This window comes from Pogonomyrmex barbatus, unplaced genomic scaffold (assembly GCF_055798465.1).
Source record: "Pogonomyrmex barbatus isolate J1 unplaced genomic scaffold, ASM5579846v1 scaffold1, whole genome shotgun sequence".
NCBI classification, from domain to species: Eukaryota; Metazoa; Arthropoda; class Insecta; order Hymenoptera; family Formicidae; genus Pogonomyrmex; species Pogonomyrmex barbatus.
The window spans coordinates 25,561,430-25,583,151 of record NW_028297098.1 but is presented as its reverse complement, the minus strand read 5'-3'; the positions used below and the strand labels follow the sequence as shown (position 1 = coordinate 25,583,151).

The window sequence follows — 21,722 nt, the reverse complement described above, 5'->3', positions numbered from 1 at the left end:
CTCTTATCTTGATAAATGATATTTGATTACACTTGATGATACTTGATATTTGATAATTTTGCGATATAAATCGGTATTCGAACTTTCGACATTATGAAAGAAATATTCGAAACGTTTAATAATATACTCCTGAAACAATAACAACGTATAGGATGGATCAATGTGTGTAGGATTTCTTTCTCCGCTAATAAAAGAATCGGGGCAAATACTCAATAACATCGGTATGATATCCATATCGATGTTGTTTTTAGATTTAATTTATGCAGCCTTTTAATCCCGACACGCCGCCCTCTTAACCTTTCGACCGCCCGATAAATGATGGAATTATTTCCCGCTATTTCTGTCATAATCCACCCACACCCTCGTGTTTTTCTCTAATGCACCGTCACCTCCTGAGTCGCTGATAACAAGCGACGGCCTTCGACATTTTTAGCAATTAGTCAACTTCGCAGAAGAGCATCCGATCGAGTCTTAAAATAAAATATTGGCGTGCTATTCTAGATAATTTCCGAGCCGCGTAACAAGTTGATCGATTAACGAAAACACATTTTAATTTGTCAGCGTTTCTTAATTATCTCTTTTTATTTTTTACATTTACAACAGAAATGCATCTGTATACATGTAAATTTTATATTGCACGTAAAGATCACTAAAACTTGTAAAGCCTCAAAAATAATTAAAAAAAAAATAATTTATTTTAAAATATATTTTTAAACCACAAGCTTCAGCGATTCTTAAATGAGTAAAATTTCGCGGATCTTATAATAAAATGAATTAAATTTAAATCACATCCGTCATTTTAATGAACGGATATAAATCACAGACGAAAGAATTATTTATGTAATCTCTGTTGTGTCAAATCCCCACGATGTTCTGACGTGGCGACGTGAACAAATCGTGGCGGCGAAACTTCCTGTCCCGGACTGGGCATACGAGACGGAAAAGGGCTATTTGTACAGACAAATTCCCGGGAGAGCGGGCGTTTTTCAGCTAAGGGAGCGAAAGAGAGAAAAGTAGGAGTCGTCCTTCTTTCTCTTAATCGCGACATCGATTCTCCTTTTTGCCGCACCTTCTTCCCTCTTTCGCGATTCTATTACTCGAATACGACGCGATTCGTTATGCGTCGTTATACGTACGTCATGACCAACAAAGTCCTTCAATATCAATTGTGTTATCATCTTATTGCCGCCTCCACAGACTTTGCGAAGATATCCCTTACACTTACGATTATTGAAATTCTCCGCGAGCACATGGGAGATAATAGTCCAGCTATGTGAGAAAACTTTTTCAATCTGAAAGTTTCACGCGTGGATTTTATCTTCATGCACGCTTATTGTTGCATAAAGTGACGTTCCATCCACAGCCTCCTGATTTATTTTTATATAATATGTCGGTACGTCATTGAAATGTTAAAACTCAGCGTTGACAAACTTATTTCAATTATGTAAACAATTTTGTAAATTTTTCTCGATTTTTTTATTTCTTCTGATTTATGAGTATATATATATATATATATATATATATATATATATATATAGAGAGAGAGAGAGAGAGAGAGAGAGAGAGAGAGAGAGAGAGACTCTCGAGACTCGATCTACGAGAAAAAGATATATTTTATTTCGTCGTATTATTTATGTTTTGGGACGTATATGATCTTGTAAACTTCTTCGAGCACGCCGATAACGAGGAAATCGTCGGAGAAGCGGTGGGTGTCGCGAAAGTGTCTATGCCGCACCTAACTTCGCGAATTACAGCGCAGGAAGTATCTTTTATTGCGGCAGGAAAAGAGACGCTCGGCAAATCGAATCCTTGGACGGAGAGACCGTATCGTAGTTGATCGCAAGATGAGGGACGTTCCTTATCACATGTAGATTTAATGTACATATCTGTCGTTCCACATCCATGAAATCTATCGTGATTGCCTACGAACGAACCGCTAGTATACTGTATAAGTATGGTCATAAATAATGCGTCACGCGGGGCTAGAATTAGAGATTTCCTGTGGAAAGCAATTTTTGGATTAAGAGAAAAAGAAGGAGCTATAATAACGTAGGGATCGAAATATCCTCGCTGTCTCTTTCATCCTCCTTCACCGGTTGTTTCACACGTTAAGTGTGTCAAGTATTTCTCATCTTATTTTCATTAAATACGATTTTCTCAATAGATAAATCAAGCTCAACATTGAACGATCACGTAGTTAAAACTGGCATTCTAAGGAGAGTTTATTTGATTTTCGCCCGCTAATTTACAGACCATGTCGTCCAAATTGTACAAGCGACGCCGGTGCCATAAATGAAATCGAGGTATGTTAGAGAGAAAAAAAAACATCGAACATTTGTGAAATAAAAATTGGACACCGCTTGAGCGATTCTCATCGAATATTAATATCACAAATAAATGTTTAGTAGAATACTGTTATTAGAATTTGAAGAAATGAAGATGATTATGTTAGGTGGACGATAAGCCAGTTACCTCTGTAGAAACTTTTGTAGAAACCATACTTTTGTAGAACTTATGATATTCTCGCATGAGAAGGAATTATAACAACTGTGTACATTTGTCGTACGAACGACATGCGAATGTAAAAAGCGTAACGCCATATTGTAAAGCATTTATCTTAGGTAGCGACTTCTGTTATTAAAGAAAGCAAATCATTAGAGAAATTAGCTATTAAATCAATTTTGTAGAAATTTGTCTCAGAGTATATAATTTGTAAAGAATACCCGTTTATCCTTTTGCAAATTAACTATCTTGATATTTGTAGAGGCACCAATGCGTGTGCCTCCATTGCCATGTCATTTTATGTTATTTTATTTAACGTAACCAATCTTAATATCATTTCAGTTTTATCTTTGAAGAATACTCTTTGAAGCGTGTGGTTGACACATTACGAGAGTAGCCGAGTAGATGACGACGGAATTTCGCACGCAGATCCGAGAGATATTAATTTCGCCAGCGTATATCATGCGTACGTCCGCATGACGCGAAGATTCGCCACCGCGGGGTGAGATTAAAATTCGGATTAATCAGGCGAGATTATCAACATGCTTTTCCGCGAATCGCGTGATAAGAGGAAAGCGTAAAGGCGCGTCGTCGTCGTCGTCGTCGTCGTCGTCGTTGTCGTTGTCAGATTATACTATTTGGTGCGTTTCACTTTCCGCGGCGTCGTAGCGTGTGTCATTGAAAAATAATAACCCTCGTCGTACGCCACCTCTCTGCCAAGGCCTTCGCGTTTGCCGTTCCCTTTATGCGCGCGCGAGCGCATAATGCGGCCGGTGCGCGCGGGGGTCCCGCGGAGCGGCCCCCCCGGCCCCGGAGCGGAGTTGGAGAGAGAAGATGCTCTCGAAAAAGTGCGGCAACAAAGTTGCGCAGTGCTGCGTACACCCACGTCCGCGAGATCCAGAATGTCAGGGTCGTACCTTAACCCCGCGCTGTCCTTCGCTGCCTTCGTGTGTACCCACCTTCCCCCTTTTTTGTCGCCAGGTTGTATTTTCACCGGTTGCAGTTACCGGGTAATTTTTTTTAATTGCTCCACCACTCTACTTCTTTCTCTCTTTCTTTTCCTCACCCTCCCTCGCGGGATCACCGTTAAGCACGACACACTGTTAACCGCAGCGCGAATTAAGGTACGGTCACTTAAAAGTAAACCCGTAAACCGACGCCCACGCAGCGGGTACCTGTTATATACGCACTTACGTGCGTTCAGGGGCGGATCGAAGAACGGAATCGAAGAGCGAACAGAAGACTTTCTGCTATCTTCGCATGGTTGCATCGTCCGCACTTTCGAATCTTGTCGAAGTCGTTTCTGGATATTTTAATCATGCACTTGTTACGTGAAACACGTGAGTAACGTTTGTCATCTTCAAAAGCTTGCTAAATGAAAAGTAAAAAAGAATATAATTCTGCCTAAAACATTTATTTAACATTCTTGTAATTTGTAATTTCTTCTCGCTCGAAAGAAAAAATACATTTAAAAATTGAAAAAAATTAATTTTCATCACGTTAATGAGATTAAGTTAAATCCTTAATTTAATGCATGAAATATTTTGCTTAAAATTTATGTTGAATAATTGAATAATTCTCGAATATATGAAACATCCTAATTCTTAATCACGACATTGTTTATTGTCTCGAAATAAGGACATATTTAAAATGGAAGAATTAAAAAAATTTAATCAATTTTAATCAATTCATCAATAAGATTAAGTCAAATTAATTTAATGCGTGAAGTATTTTGTGTGAAAAATTTATGTCTAAATGTCTGAATAATTGTCTGAATAATTTCTCGAAAAAAAAAGACATCCTAATCGCAGTATTGTTTATTGTTTCGACCGAATGAATAAAATTCATTTCGTTCTCTCGATCTTTGCGAAAGATCGTTTCGAAGTGCAAGTGTCTCTGCGCAAACCGATACGAATCGATGCGGTCCTGGACGTACAAGTACAGGGTGGCCAGACAGAAAAATCTGAAAGGCTCTCTTCTACCGATGAGTGCCACGAATAAGGGCCACATAAAGACGGGTCATAAAACTATGATTTACGTCTTGTCATTGATGCGTTTGCTGTCCGTCCGTCCGTCCGTTCGTCCGTCCGTCGGTCAGTCCACCTATGGGTTCGTCTATCCATTCGTCCATCGTGCGTTCGTATATACGCACCCATGAGCCCTCCCTTCGTTTCTTCCTCGGTTCATCATCTCTCGTTCCCTCTTATTATCTTTCTTGTAGTCTCCCTTCTTGTTCTTCTTCTACTTCTTCTTCTTCTTCTTCTTCTTCTTCTTCTTCTTCTTCTTCTTCTTCTTCTTCTTCTGCCGCTTCGTCCTCCTCTTCCTTACTGGTTTCGCCGGATAGCCCCATCGGGCCGGCGATGATCGATTCGTCACTTGGAAAAAGTAGCGTGTCGTTATCATCGCAACTATTATAATCCACTGTGAAATATCGCGTGCGAAAGATGCGCGACGACGAGCGACGCGATGCGACGAAAGCGAAAATTGCATCACGCCTTGCATCCTGTGAGTCTCCATTAGACATAATGTAACATTAAGTGATTAAATATTTATATATCTAGAATTTCATTACTGTGCTACATTTTAGTTACTTAATTTTGTCATAGAAGAAGATTACGGAAATGTAAATGTAAATGCGATATAAAACACTTTGAATGTAACACAAAGTTTATTCACAGTTGCTTTCTGCGAGTTTACTAAATTTGAATGAAAAATCGAGAAAGTCGAGTTTAAATAAATTTTCAACTTGGTAGTAATTTTATGTTAATCCGCCATGGCAGATGCGACCTCATAAACCTCGCACGGTTCTTTGTATATTTCTTGCATTCCCTCTTGAAACAGAAGTTATATGTATGTGTGTACAGCATGGTCAGTGGGTTATTTAAAGTTTTAACGCAGTCCGGATTCTCCCGACAAGAGGGTTATGTTTAATGGCGTCTGCGGTTTCCCATCAAACTTCTCCTCATAGTACCTGACATCTCACACTTATATCCCTCAGGATTCCATCGTTTCTCATTCGGTTGGCGGAATCCTTTTACCCTGATTTCTTTTCCTGCTCGTGCATAAAGAAATACTTTTAAATCTTTATCTCCTTCGTCTCCTCCAAAGATCTCTAAAATAATTCTCTTACACCATTGATATCTATCATGTACACTCCTTTAAATGCATATAAAAGTAATATTTTTATACAAAACAAATTACATACAATATTGAATGAATTTTCTACAAACGACTCAAAAGATAGCGATAGATTGATTTTTTGACAATTAGATATAAAATTGAAAACAAAAAATAAAATATATGTATAAGTTTTGTATCTCTTTTATATTAAACAAAAGTGGTCATGAATGAAATTTTCGCCAGGCCACGAACCCGGAAGATCTCAAAGAAAGGAAGAAATAGATCGACTTCGCGGACACCCTGTGTACGCTGTGGTGCATCATAAAGTTTCCATGTTACTCCATTACCGAAAGATGACGCAAGTATATCGTGCGCCTTAATCGTGAGATTACACGGCTCGCGATGCAAAAGCTCCTTGCGGGACAACGCGAACGCAAATTACGAAATAAAAGTGGTCGGGTGGCGGCGCGGCAACGGCCGGCTCCGAGTCGCGTTGAAAACTTTCGAGTGAAAGCGATCATGCGCGCGCGCCGCTTGTTAAGACGTCAGCTATCGTCGGTGATTAATCCGACAGGATGGAAGCGGAATTATAAAACGGGCGAAACGCGCGCAAATGCGGCCAATGCGCGAGATAAAGACGAATATACGTTTGGTCTGCTCCGTCCGTCTCGCGACGATACGTATATCACGCCGGGCACGGTTCATCACCGGTGATGAGGAGGGACAGAAGTCCATTTATCAGAGGCTCGTTCATAGAAATCTTTCCGAGGGGCCGGAACGATGATTCAAAGGATCCTCCCGTGATTATCGAGGATCGTTTCATCTTATCTTTCGAGTTTGAGCGAATTGCAGACGATTCAGATTCCGCCAGCTCTCGCGAAAGCTGCCAAAGCGGCAAAGCGGCGCAACGGAGATAAATGCAAAGCCAGAAGTTAATTAATTAATATAAACGCTTGTCATGATAGTAAACGCGGCTTGAAAATACGTAGCGGGAATCACGGGATGCCTGGAAGGTGGAAAAAAAGTTTCCCTGCAATGTTGCTTCATAACTACATATATATCCATGGTCGGATCGAGGCACTCGAAAGAAGCCTCGTGCACAGGATGGGTAGGCTTTTTCGAAGGATAATAATAATAGGGCTTACGTCGCTCGTGCATTTTATGACTTTATTACTCAATATTACAAAGCTTTCTCCAACGGCGTCAACTGCTCCGCGTTATAAATCATCGACGTTGCTCGTTTAATAAACGGTCCCGCGCGCGCGATTCTTTTTTTATTTAAATATCGGGATATAATTGATATGCACATACGTTAACTTTGCAGACCTAAAGGCAAGATTAATTTTCTCAGGATATTATATTTTTATCATTCCCGGCGTAGGAGCACCGAGGGAAGGAGGAAGAAAGAAAGAGAGAGAGAGAGAGAGGGAGAGAGAGAGAGAGAGAGAGAGAATTACCTCGTGTGTACCGGGGGCCCGGCCCTGCACGCGTACGTTGAGTCGCGACGCGAAGGTGAGCGCGCGGTTAATTTGCATAATCAATTCAAAACGATGAGTCTCGCGCCTCGAACGGATCGGTCATTCTTTTCCCGACGGCCCCTGGTATGGAAGAAAAGCCATTCCTGGCGTTATATAAATTACGGTCGTCTCACCCAGAGGAGAGGTGCGCGCTCACGTGATATTGTTGGGACGTAGCGGGTAGCAACCGAGGGGAGCTCTCTTGAATCCCGCCGCTTGGTTGAGCCTCACCTCGATTCGGATCTCTGATTACGCATCGCGAGACTGACAATGGTGCATCAAAAATAAAAAGATGGATGGAGAGAACAAGAGAGAGCGAGCGAGGGAGCGAGAGAGAGAGAGAGAGAGAGAGAGAGAGAGAGAGAGAGAGAGAGAGAGGGGCGCGGAACAAGGGCGAGGAGGGCGAAGGGAGAAAAGCGAAGGAGGAAAAACCGCGCGCATCGCACGAGGCATAAAGGTCTTTTACGAGCGTTAAAAATCGCCGTGGCACGGCGGCGTCCCGGCGCCGTTTCTTTATTTCCATCGCAGTGTAATCCCCGTCGTCCCTTTACCGTTATGCCTCTCGCCATGGTCATAAACAAGCGGATCCTTCGCCGTTTTAATTTCTTCTTCGGCTTCACCAGGGCCAAAATCGCCTTCTCTTCTCCCGCTTACGATCTGCCCTCTCGCGCGTCCGTCTCATCTTCGTCATCGTTATTGTCATCCTCCATCGTGTTCCATCGGGTACGTAACGTTTATGGCATTTACACGCTCGTTAACGAATTCACGTTTCGCCAGATACGTTCCTTCGATAGGCGATTATCTTCCCTCCATCGTCGCGGTGAGATTACGTCGCTTGAAAACGCGTGTATTTCGCAAATATCGCTTTAGGGATTTCAATCGTACGAAGGTTACGGGAATGAGTGAATTTGTGCAGCGTTCAATTTTTTGCCTCATAGGATCCGTGTCCAAAAACACGGATCCTGTGAGGCAAAAAATTGAACGCTGCACAAATTTGGAGATCTTCGATTTATCAGCTAGGCAATTATACACGAGACAAGGTCGTCAGATTTGTCTGCGAATCTCTACGAATTGATTATATAACTTTTCGACACCTCGTCTACTTCGACAAGGTTCGAATGCGAGATGAAAGTGTAAAAAAATGTATATTTCCATGAGTTGATTGCACAACCTTTTAGCAGATATTCTATTTCAAGGTTTCAATATGATGATGTAAAGGATATATATTTTTTCCCCTTGTTGAAACGAACGAATAATGGATATATTTTTCTCTTAACGTTCATTTTAATAGAATATTTTGAAAAAATTATTCATCACGATTGTATGTTACATTTTATTAATGTCGGACCGATATTTTCTTGTCGCAGATGTGAGCTACTGAAGGTGGGATCCTCAGGAACCGTGAGGTCCTCGCAATGGAGGCAGGACCAAAGCAGCAGCAGCCGCCGCAACAGCAACAGCCGCAGCAACAACAGTCGCCTCAGCAGCAACAGCAACAGCAGCAGCAGCAACAGCAAAACTCATCCGGCAGTGCGACTCAGGCTCAGAACCAAGTAACTATCGGTCCTCAGGGTGGCCTAACGCAGGGTCAAGGTCAGCAGAATGCGGAGGACGCGCTCGCGGCGGCGGAGAACACCCCCGTTAGTGAGGGTGTTCTTCTCGCTCGGATCCACGTGCCCGAGCTTTACGTCAGCAAGTGTCTGCAGTTCCCGAAGGATCAGCTAGTCTGGGACGTAAAGCAGCAATGCCTGGCGTCCTTGCCCAAGGTATGAATGACGTTTCGATGTTGAGTAATGAAGGAGTTCTCGTATACATACAATCCTGGATATCCCGAGGGAAACCTTGAAAACAGCCTGCGGAGTTCTGGAGTTGCATCGATATTTCTTAACGACGAGATCGAACGATTCACTCTCCCGGATTAAAATTTATCTCCCGGCTGCTCGATAGCGCGAGACAGACAAACGAACGAACGGACGGACGGACGGACGGATGGATGGACAGGCAGGCAGGCAGGTTGCCCGGTGGAAGATGAAGGGGAGAAATTGAAAACGGAACGCATTATTCTCTTTCGCGGCAATAAATCCCGCGCGCGTACCTCACCCGCGTGTTATTTCTGGCCGGACGATCCTTACGTCGGAAATTTATGAAGCCTGTGGCGGATTCTCTCTCGTTTTGCCGTCTCCATCGGACGTGCGCGAGAGAGCGCGAGCGCGAGCGCGCTCGCCCGTTTACTTGCCTGCGTCGAGTCCTTCGCACGATAATTACACGTATTTTGTCGAGAAATTCCCCCGCGATCGAAAGCGCCGGGTAATATAATTCGTAGCCCCGATTTTTAGCGCGAGTTGGTGCGCGTGAGAGACGAATGACGGAGAGAAGCGGAACGGTGTTGAGCCTCTCTTATCCTCTCATTCTTTCCCCGTGCGCGTACGTGTAGTGCCGTGCCGGCTGCGTTTCGTTCAGAAATTCACCCGCGATCTTTCCCGCCCCCCCCCCTCTCTTTCTCTCTCTCTCTCTCTCTCTCTCTCTCGTACGTGAACGTAGTATAATATAATTCGTACCTGCGCCACCCGGGGCGATTTGTTCCCGCTGGAAATTGCGGTCGCGTGTATATTTCACCGAGGATCGCCGAGTATCGATTAATCGCCGATTACGGTCGAACTCCATCGGATCTGTCATTTATCACCGTGCATCCGCTTCTCGCGCGCGCGCGCGCGCGCGCGTACCGCCATGCCAAGTTCCAAGGACTCCATCAGGCTTTTTTCGAAGGACGCTCCCTTCGTCTGTCCTCTCTGTTTCTCTCTTTCTTCTCTGTCTTTCTCTGTTTCTCTATCTTCGATGCTCCTTTTCTTTCCTTTCCTCTCCTCTCCTCTCCTTTCCTCTCCTCTCCTCTCCTCCCTCTCCTCTCCTCCCTCTCCTCTCCTCTCCTCTCCTCTCCTCTCCTCTCCTCTCCTCTCCTCTCCTCTCCTCTCCTCTCGTTTCACCCGCCTTCTTCGTCGTCGCGAAACCGCTCGTAGTTCCTCGGGCGGCAAAAAATACAGTGCACAATGTTGCGCACTGAGAGCGGAGGTAGCAGCGCGCTTTACATGCCGATTTCGCGAGATTGCAGACAGCGCGAAATTAAGAGCCGCCAGAGCGAGTAATGACGAATTCTCGAGGCGAGGAGAGAGCGAGATTCCAAGTCTCTTCTGCTGCTTTCGTGGTGAACCGTCCCATGGGACTGCCGAGAGTCACGAAGAGTACGTTGGATTCAAAGACGGTAATCGGATCGGCGCTCCCCTCCTCTTTTTTTTTTTGTTCGAATGTATCGAAGCTTTTCTTTGTGGGAAAACATCGGAACTCTCCAGATGCGCTTCATCGCATTGCAACGCGATCAAAAGCCATTCATACGTATTCTTTTTGATTAAAACTGTAATCGAAGCGTTTGACGCGATATAGTCTCTTCTTTTAGAAACTCTGGATAATTAATTTCGTTAAAATTGAGAAAATTATATTTAATTCGTTTTTCGAGTTTTTAATTAAAAAAAAAAGAGAGTTAATCTCATCTCGTAGCAGTGATCGAATCACCCACTCGTAAATCTTACTTTTTCGCTGATTTCGCTGGATTTCCTTTTATCTCCGACTTGAAAGAAATCGCGTTCGATTCGGTCGACGACACCGCACGATCCGATAATCATCGCCTTTGAATCCCATCGTGTATTCGCTTTCGTCATGCTTTCATTCGATTCTCGAGAACTTTGACGACCGCACAAGAGCACATGTTAGACGCACTTTGTTGCTGAAGCGTGTCGGGAATGGACACGCGCACACGCGCGACTGTCTCCGTTAGGCGAAATAGGGACTAGAATATCAATATTGTGTGGCTTTTCGCTTTCTGTGAAGTCGTCACGCTGTCTTTCGTCCTTCTCTCTCTCTCTCTCTCTCTCTCTCTCTCTCTCTCTCTCTCTCTCTCTCTGCTCTTTATCACGCAAGAATTTTCACGCGTGTCGTCTTTCTGCCCCACATGCTTGCCTTCCGGAACACAGGAGGTATAGCACAGAGCCCCCTAATATATATATATACTCCCGTTAAATCCTCCACCAAAAAAAAAAAAAAAAACAATCAGCTGCTTACCCGACATTTTTTACGTTTTTCACGCTTCACTTCGTTTCAGTTTTCCTCGCAGTCTCGCATCGATCTGCCGAGTTTGCGAATAACTTCTTTAATTCTCTCACGTTCCATCAAATCGATTTATAGATTTCTTTATGACAACAAATATATATTGAATCTAGGTATCAAGTACGTGAAGGAGACTTAAAGCAATTTAAACACGCGGTACCAGTACACGGCTCATCGATTTTGTGTGTGTGTGTGTGTGTGTGTGTGTGCGCGCGCGCGCGCGCGCGCGTGTGTGTGTGTATTATACACGAGGACTGTGTGCCTTTTTGCATGAAAAATTATAAAAGGAGGAACGTGTACTGATACCGGTTCTATCCTCCGTCCCCGTATTTTCACGGAATTTGATTTCTACTCAATATTTTATTTTCAGTTATGGCCTATTCATTGAAATATTCATGCGCTGCACTCAGGACGAATTCGATAATCACTTGGGAATATAATCATTTAAATAATTAAATATTAACGCATTGATGGATGACATGATTATTACATCGTGAGAGGAGAGAATCGTTTCTCGTTCGCGATTTCACGTCCAATTCATCCCAGAGGCAGCGCATCTTACGACATGTATATGCACCCTGTATTATTCATATCGTTTATTATTCATGTGTATAGATTTATATATATATAAATATCGTGTATTTGTCTCGCGATGCGCGTAATCGTCGATGATCGTGTATTTTCTGACCTGTGGTGTTGTTGTTGTTGTTGTTTTTGCTTTTGCCTCACCCTGCACGGGGGCGAAATATACTCTACCACCCGCCACCAACCACCAACCGCCACACCTGTGCTACTATCGTCTCGTGTTGTGGGGCCCTATCTACGAACGCGCGTACCACCCCCCTTCGTACGAACGAATATCGCAAATATCGCGCGAACAAAAAAAAAAAAATGTGCCTCGACCACCCTCCACTTCCGGTTGTGTTACGGATATACCGCCAACACCGCTTCTCCACCCCTTTCGAGCGCCTCGCAGGTGGCCACTTGGTACAGGGTACGTCTTCACTATTACTAATAGCATGCAACCACGCCCTCCGTTCCTCGCCGATCGATCGTTTTCACTCCCCCTTTTGTATTTGTCGTTTTGCCCCGATTTGCATGGTGAAATGAGAGAATCCCGCGCGACGATTTAAAAGGGAATGATACCTTTTTCACGATATATTTATTATTATTCAGAAACAATGTAGCTAGCCGATCTAACTTACGACATATATTTCCCTATAAATTATTGGTTTCCTTAAGATATTATATCGTATTTCTTTACAAATGACGCTGTAGCTTGTCACACATACGTGTAACGTCGAGTTATTAACTTTTGATTTAGTGAATTTGCAGAGAAAGCGCTGTCACGTCGCGCATTTGTTATACAATCCGGTTATGGTAGTAGAGAGTTACATAAAGTGATTATTTTTATTCATTTGTTAACAAGCTACGGTTGTTACATAGCGACAGTTAATTTTCCTGCCTGCTTTTTTTGTATTTGTTAAATTATTTAGAGATTGACGAAGCGACTTGTTTCGTTTAGAGTCAAGACGCTATGAGAAAGGTATATTTTGTGTAGAATTCAAGGTTTCATATTTTTCTTATGTCATTCCTTGTGTCTGTGCAAATTCCATTTTTTATAATACAGAAGGGGGAGATCAGGCGGCATAGTTTTAGGTTGTTCATATGCGTATACTCTCGCGAAATGACGACCAGCATGCTTGTACAATAAGTAATTTGTTAAGGCAGTTTAGCAACATGATTATCCTTAACTGTTGGTTTCTGCACGATAATAGTTGATAGCGCGATTGTTGTTGTGACGTATTAAACGCGATGTGAATAATCGTAATAGATGATAAACTGTGAGAAGATCAAACTTTGAATTTGCATTAAATGTAAATTTTATTTATTACACACACACACACACACACACACACACACACACACACACACACACACACACACACACACACACACACACATATGTACATTCTGTCCGTGGTCTTCTCTTATGATTTATTTCGATTGTTCTCATCGCATTTCAGTGCTTGTTATTTAATTGCGGAATGCGTGCGTCGAAAATTGTTTCGCTCGTTTGCTTGAAAAACGTTTAACAAAAATAATCGCGGCACACGAATGCATGCGCCGATTTGTAACGTAAATCGAACGGCTATGTGCCGTAAAAGTGCAACCCGCGGTTTCTAATATTTTCATCGTTTTATAGAATGGTTACTCGGGCAAACCGCACTTTCCGCGTTTAGACGAAATATCAGAAATTGCGGGATACATTCGAAACACTTGGCCGTACGATCACGCGTAAATCACGTTTGTGGTTCACTCAGGTGTGACATTTCAGCGAGACCGCAAAAGGTTTTCCCGGCTGAAGGTACGTCGTTACCATAATTACCAATGACACGTTTTGGGGCGCATCGTAATGCACTTTTTGGCACGCGCGACGTTACGCGCCGTGCGTTTTGCATCATAATGCGTTTTGATGTAACGAGAAAGCCCGAGAGGATATCCGCGATTCTCGCCGGGCGAGTGTCCTCGATCGAGGTCGCGCGCCATGCTGTCGACCTCCTCCAGCGAGACTCCGTCCCGAGCATCGCGATGCAGCGCCGCTTGCTAATGTTGCTGCTGTGTCTCTCTGACGTTGCCGTACACGGTGACTTTCGTTTTCGCCGGGAGGTTAACGAAACCGTTGAACCCACATCGATTGCCGCGTTGCGTTCCTGCGGACGGCACGCAGCACCCGCCGGCCAACGTCGTTCCGCGGACCGAGAACACCTTTCGGAATAACTCTGCGGAAATTTACGAGCGAGGGTTTATTTATACAGTTTACAACGCCGAGCTTCTTTCCGGAATGTTTCTCGAAAAAACAAGAAACATCTACGAGAAAGATACGGAACTTTGTTTATTGCTAAAATTTTTCGATATCTGTATCGTAATATTGAGGAATTTGTTTTTTTTTCTCAACATAGAAAAGTGCCTCTTTCTAGAATTTTTAAACTATAATTTTTCCTAAATTATTCTTTACGCGAGCGAAATGTACGACATATTTTCAAATTAAATTAAATTACATTTTTTGTCTTATATACGACTTATAAAAGTAGTGTCTCAGAAATCTTACATACTATACGAGTTACGTGGGAATTTATTATTATTTTTTTTTAAATTGTCTCCGTCTTCGTTCCTGACGAAACTATCGATCTATATCGAGGCGATGTGCCGCATGTTCTTGAACAGGAGAGTCGGCCAAGAAATTTGTTACTCTTTTTGTTAGTTACCTTCCAGACGCTCTAAATACATTGTATACCACTAACGACACAGTCGTTACTCCTTTCGTATATATCGCTTTCGATCACCTTGGCCTAAGGGGCCCATTCTCGTGTTAAAATTGTTCCACCTCCATCTTCTTTCTACGGTTTACTCGCGTCCCGTAGGTACTCTTTCGCCTTCGCCGATCGAGAATGGGATACGGAACTCCTAACACGATTCGACAAAGATTTAAAAAGAATAGAAAGAACGGAAATAGGTAGATATAGAAAAAAAAAATGAATAAAAAGAAATATAAAAAAATTTTTTCTAACGCACATAATTGTCACTCTAGAATAAGATTCGTATTATCTTTATTCTGCGTTGTTCTCTTAAAATTTATATGGCTTCGTCTTACGAAACGTGTAACGTGCAAATATTAACAATCGTTCATATCTCGATATATTATATAATGCTGATGATTTATATTAATTCGATCTTAGATACTTTGAAGCTATCAATACGCGTCCCGATAAAATCTTATTATTGGGCGACGATAGTTAGCTCCTGGAAGCAATTGCTTCGAGATCGCGTCGCGGTCGCCCGGTGCTTATCGTCGCAAATGTGCATGATCCACCGATATCACTGCCGGTATCACTACCGGAACAGACCGAATATTACCGGCATGGCGATAGTATATCGCCGTATATCCCGCGGAAGGATCTCGCCGCGGAATAAATTCACCCCTGGCCTGAGCGCCAGAGGATCCGTGGCGGGATCGAGAAGGACTTCGTAGGCGTAGACCATTGTGATCCACGATTGTGTGAACCAGGATCATCCTTTACTTCCGATAGGATCGCGCTCTCTCTCCCTTTTCCTCCCCTCCCCGTCCTCCTCACCAGTGGCCTCCAGGCTATCTACGCGTCGTCACTTTGTAACGCATATTTTTCTCGCGCCTGCACCGTGTAATAATGTTCCCTTTACCTTTATCGGGAGATAATTTCTATCGCGGAAAAAAATGCCTAAATTGTAACGTATACGGGATAAAAAGTTTGAAAGGAGAAACGCTCCGTTAAAACGCTCTCGCGTAAGCTCAGCTTTAAATTCTAACAAAGCTAAGGCGATCGGATGATTATTAATGTGATAGAGTAATTTAAAATTAATATAAGTAATTTAAAATCGATTCAAAGTTTACTTCTCGATTTATATTTACCATACTTTTTTAGCCATTATAAAATAATCGTCTCGATATCCTCTTTATATCTTACTTTTTACGTTAAGTGGAGATATTCGGAGTGACGATAGCACCATTAGATCGATTTCCAGCGGCGGACATGGTTGTCCTCGCACGTGGCTTATCGATTCCGCAAACAAGCTCAAGTCGCGGTACGTGATTATGTCCGCGATACTCCATCGGCCGAGGTATCGCGGATAAAGCGACACGACGCGGAAATGAATGATCTCGCGTTCGAGTGACGCTCGGCGTGTGCGCGGCGGGATTGAACGCGGGTAAGAACGAAGGATTCCGCCGTCAAGCTCGACAAATCCTGCGCCGCCCCGCCGATCGACATGGAACAAATGCGCGCGAGTCGTCGAACGAGTACTACGTCCATCTATTTATATCGATCGTACGCCGCGAACTGGATACGAGAATAGATCGAATGGAGATCGATGGCCAGGTTTTCCGAAGCGCGCGGGCGGCGGGAGGGACGACCTCGTCGGAACCGGACGAGCGCGTTTTTTGTCCGAGCGGATGTACAACTTAAGTGGGAGAACGCGAATGGGAGAGAATCAATGGTCGGCGAAAATCGCGAAACGAGAGGCCGAGCGAGAAAGTAGGCGAATTAAGGGACGGATCTCGCCTCGGCCCCAAGAAAGATTCCACGATTTTCGGACGGACGGTCGATTGGAGAAACGCGCCGGTGCCAATTACGCGGTTGAAGATCGTGCGATCGTAGGAGTCCACCTCGCCGGGGGAAAGGGGGGGGAACCGGATGTGGACACGCGAGAGGGCAGTCTCCATGCGGACTTCCTTGAAAAGAGCGAGATGCGGGTCGGAACTGGATTCGGTCATGGGACCGAGTCGCTGGGGTAACCCGAAGCGTTGTCACTTATTTCGCGTAATTGCCGGCGTTCCTGGCGAGCAGACTCTTCCGAGGATGTGCGCGATATTCGCGCGGATCGCATCGCATCGCATCGCATCGCATCGCATCGCATCGCATCGCATCGCATCGCATCAGATCGGATCGGACGAGGCTCGATCGCGCCGCTGGCGGAGCGTCCTCATCCCTGAAACATGATGATTTTTGCCGCTCATTCAATTTAGCGACGAGTATTTAACCTTCCCACTAGAAACGCCCATAGCGACTTGCTTAAAGAGAAAAGAAACAGCAGGACGAGCTTATTAAGTATACATTTCTCGCGCGCGTCGCTTGATGACAATGTCTGTTGCGAGATCGCGAGGTAATTTTAGTGCTCTACTTTAATTAATGTACGCATAGCGTATATGCTCTACTACGTGGTGAAAACGATCTCTTTCGTTTCCTGAAAATAAAAATTTTTCAGACTTATCATAAAATATATTTATTAAACGTTAGAAAATATTTTAATGATAAGAGAATAATTCCGAGTATATTTTAAGCGAAAATATTAATTCGAAAGAAGTGAAATATCTCTTAATTACATGGTAAAAAGTTTTTCTCTCCAGAGCGATACATTAAAAGCGCTATTTTTCACTCTTCGTCCTCGCAGCCGCGCGACTATAGTCATGTTCTTTAGGGAAAAAGGGACGGAAAAGAGGGAAAGATTTGTTCCTCGGTTCGTTTTGTGTATAACGTCGCTTCTTTCAGTCTCGACGGGATCTAACCGTGCGGCAGTAGCCAGTAACTGCAGCAGCCTTTTACCCGGGGCTCCTCGAGTGCAATCTCGTATTCATGAATTCCTTGTACGTAGTCCTCCTCCCTGCGTTCCTTCTTCACCTACGTCTCCACCTCCGCCTCCTCTGCCCCCCTGCCCCCCCCGCGCCGCTGCCCGTCCCTCTTTTGTGTACTCCGCGTGTGCGCGGAGAGCATCTCTACGCGCGTGCAGAACCGACGACCGAAAGAAAAATCGCTCGACGTCAATCGGGATACGCGCGTGATCATCGAAAATGCAAAACGTACCGCTTTTATACTTACAGGCCTCGCAAATCGTTATCCGTATTACTTATAGACGAGGCAATCGTCGAATGGATACCTATGCCCGCTATAGCTTTGGTATTTCCTATGTGCCTATCTCCGTGGAACGGGATCTTCGGGAAGACGTCGATTTACCACCGATTTCTAATTATGATACGAAAGAATAAATATTTTGGTAGTTAAATTTGAAATTCTAGAAGATAAAATCTACTGGAACTCGCGTGGGCAAAAAGAACTTGTTTGTCCGACTGGTTATTTATTACTTAATTAATTAGTTCGAAACTCTTGCGTTTAATGGTTCCTCGACAGTCATTGATGTGTTGATATTTTAGTGAAGCAGAAGTTGATCTCTCGTCTAAAAGTCCGTATCGCGATTGTGAGGCGCCTTGTCGATCCTGTTTGGCAGCTGCGTAGGCAACCTACATAGTTATTGACCAGCGAGGATTTCTGCGAGGATAATTGATTCGCATAGTCATTTAAGCTTAACAAACTCACGGATCTGGGCTTAACATTGCGGACATGTATATATGCCTCTGTATCCCGCGCATATATTTTTGTGAGTGATCGTGCAAGAAATAGTGAGAAATAGTTAGATCATTTTTTACTTCTATCTTTCTAGAAGAAAGATAGAAGTAAAAAATGATTTAACTTGAAAAGAAGATGAATAAATTAAAATCTATTCCGTTAAGTTGAACAAACGTGAATGAACAACTGTTAATTCAACAACAAGTTATTCGTTCTAGTTTATTCGCTTGCTTGATCTGAAACGAATGTTAAAAAGGTTTGTTAAGTTGAAAATTTATAAAAAGTTTAATAATATGATTAATAAGCAATGGAATTCTTGAGAATATTGACAGGAGCTTAATATAAATAATCTTATTCTACTTTATGAGTTATTGAACCGTTCATTACCGATATTGATTAATTTATGATATTAATTACATATTGATGTAAATATATTATTCCATAATCCATTTGCTTTTCGTGTTACCTTTCATATAATATGACAACGCATCGCACGACATATTTCAATATTCTTACGAGGTGAAATATCGATTTTAGTCTATTTTTATATTGTGAGAAATTAAATTCTGCAAACACGTGCGAAGCAGCAAGCATTATTGAAAGAATAATTGTCACGATATACGAAGAAATTTTTCAACCTTTTAGATCAGACATGTACGCACTGCATTATATACTTTTGTGCGAGCGTGTATCAATATTTCTCCTCTAAATATAAAAATATATCTCTTTCTACATTGATAAATTAAATTAATTTATATACTTTACATTTTATTGTTATGAGATTAAATATGAAAATATAAATGTTTAATTACTCACATTTATATAAACTCGAAGTTGTTATAAATTTTAGATATTTTAAATGTCAAAGTATCTCTGTTGATGAGTTCACACGGTTAATTATAGCGACAGAAAAAGAAATTAAAAAATTCCATTTACAGTAAGTAAATATTATGCTGTGATATATTTGAAATTGTTATTTTTTTTTTTTTACGTAGCTTTTATTTGTCGCTATTACTGAAACGATTCTATCAGCTCTGACATTTCTCTGGAACTTCAATTATTTCGAGACCTTGATTCGCGTACACATGTCGATCGTGCCTCGCTGCAAGATTGATCCACTGCGTCCAGGCCTCCATCGAGACAAATACCCTGTCGCTATAAATAGTCTATACAAATGCGATTCTCCGGATGCCGCAGCGACATCGAGTTGTACCACAGAAATAAATCTCTCTACGTCAGAACCTCGATCCGCACCCACCTCTCTGTCCTAAGCTGCGAGGAGAGCCGTCATTCGTCATAGAGTCGCCACAATTAATTATGCCAAACAGCAATCGATGCACGCGTCTTTTCCCCTCGTGCATTATCTCGTATCAGTCTGGTGAGAAATAATTCCATCATAAAGTTCCAAGGTGATTTTATATCAACAATTTGCTTTTTTTTATAAGATACACTGCCACTGTAGTTTTTGTCTTGTTGCCTTCTTTCTTTACGTGGAAAGGGGATGATTTTGCCGAAGCGTCTAAAAATTTGATCTATAGATCTAAAAATAATTTTGATATCCCAAGAAAATTATTTTCAAATCTACGTTTTATCAAAAAAGAAATTGTTTAATATTTTAGCATCCAATTTGAATATATTCTACATAAATATTTTGGTAGTAACAAAATTATTTTTTTGGTCTGTCTAAATTTGTGCAATATTTTAGCAAAAATATTTTTTCGCTGTATTATTAAAACCGCTAAAAAATGTGTTATGCTAAATTTTTCAATAATTATCTCCACAGTTTGCCGATTTTTGTGTATTTTTCTGAATGCGCGTGTAACGAAAGGCATGTTAAAATTGTTTCCTCTTTTTAAAAATTGAAAATTCTTTCCTCATGAAAAATTTGTTAACATTTATTAACGTCAATCCACACAATATTCTGCAAATATCAAGCTTGAGAGCCGGGACTATTCGTATTACGTTTGACTTTTGACGGACTGGAAAAATAATTTCGCGATCTCGCGGCGGAATTGCCGGTGGAACAACGCGAGTCGCCGCGGCGGCATTCCGCGCCGGGTAACGAACTTCCCGTCGTTAATTGACAAAAATTCTCCGCCAAACGTTTCGCGCCGGCTGCCAATATCCGCCAATTTGCGAGTCGCTCGGCTGACTTTCCGCTGATCCAGGGTCAGTACGGGGGAGGTTTCTCGCGCGCAGTTTGTCGGTGTAATTTCCAGTTTCGATTAGCCGACACTTCTCCGCGGAGCGAACGAGTAAACGCGCGCCGCGCGGAGCTGCGCGCGCGTTTCTCAAATTATGTACGAATTGCCGCTAACGACGTAGTTAACGGTTGATTAAAATCGAGATCCATCCATTTCCGCGGAGGCAGTGGGAATTTTGGTCCCTTTATCGGCGACGGGAGGGGGGGGGGGAAGCGCCGCCGCCCTTAATCCATGCCGGAGCACGGAAACGTAGCCGCGGCACGAAACGAGTCCGATAATCGCCCTATAATTCAACCTGAATGCAGTGGCTACACGGTGGCACAAAAAGCTTATCACGTGCGGCAATTTGTCGGCGGCGATTTTTCTTTCGTGCCCGCTGTTACGCCGTATAAAGTCCCGGGAGCGGGGGAAGGGTAAAATAAAAATACCCCGGATGAGATTTCATTTATCTTATTTATTCTCTCGCGCCCGCGTCAATTTACCGTTCGCTAAATATTTTTTAACTTTCGAATGGTAATTGCAGTTGTACCTTCATTATCCCGATGCAGAAAAGGGACGGCTATTAATTCGGAGAGGAGAATACGCGAGATTTCACTCCGCATATTTTATTCATGCGCCGCCGCCGTCGCCGCCGCCGCCTGAAGAATTATCCCGCGACAATTTATCGCTGTTGCGCAACGCGATAAAGTTATGACTTGCAGAAAGTGTAATTTGCTTAATAAAACACGCTTCATAGCTAGCGTTAGTGATCGAAATATCGTCGCCGCCACGTGGAGCCCGTCGGCCTCCGGAATTGATTGCCAATTACCGGTGGAACGACGCTGACTCGATTCTGCGATCTAGAAAATTGAGTTACTTGACGAAACTCGATTCGACGGCAAATATAGCGACGGTCTCGAGACGAAAATGCGATGTCACGTTAATCAAGCCTGCAAGTTTATTCCTACCGTCTTTTCCCTCTTTTTTTTTTTTTCTTTTTCTTTTTCTTTTTCTTCACGCCGTGATACGCGAGCGACGCGATGCCGCGAGAACGGCGCGGCCGCGTTTCTATACGGATTAAAGAGAAATATTTTCGGAGCTCTCAAAATTGCTGTCGTAACTCACGGATAATGAATGCTAATTATCGAGCGTGATGAATTAATGAATGCGATACCCATAAAGTATCGTTATAATAAGATGCGCGAAAGGATTCTCTAGAATCCTTATTTAGGACGGTGAAAGTGTGCGATACATTGACTCCGTTCTCGAAGAGTGCTAATTTACATGGCTTCATTAATGACGCGTGT

The 21,722-nt window shown here is 42.9% G+C and overlaps 1 protein-coding gene across 14 annotated transcripts in view; it reads left to right on the top strand.

The window, feature by feature from the left end:
- Window positions 1-21,722, top strand: part of Prosap (SH3 and multiple ankyrin repeat domains prosap) — a 126,557-nt gene that overhangs the window by 78,199 nt on the left and 26,636 nt on the right. For 10 of the 14 annotated variants that reach the window (XM_089071241.1, XM_089071206.1, XM_089071253.1 and 7 more), the window contains 2 exons: window positions 8,507-8,906; window positions 12,269-12,288. In XM_089071241.1, coding sequence (XP_088927367.1) covers window positions 8,555-8,906; window positions 12,269-12,288 — 372 coding nt within the window. In that variant the 5' untranslated portion in view covers window positions 8,507-8,554. The remainder of the gene's footprint in view (window positions 1-8,506; window positions 8,907-12,268; window positions 12,289-21,722) is intronic. The other 4 variants (XM_089071228.1, XM_089071222.1, XM_089071262.1 and 1 more) reach the window with 2 other exon arrangements.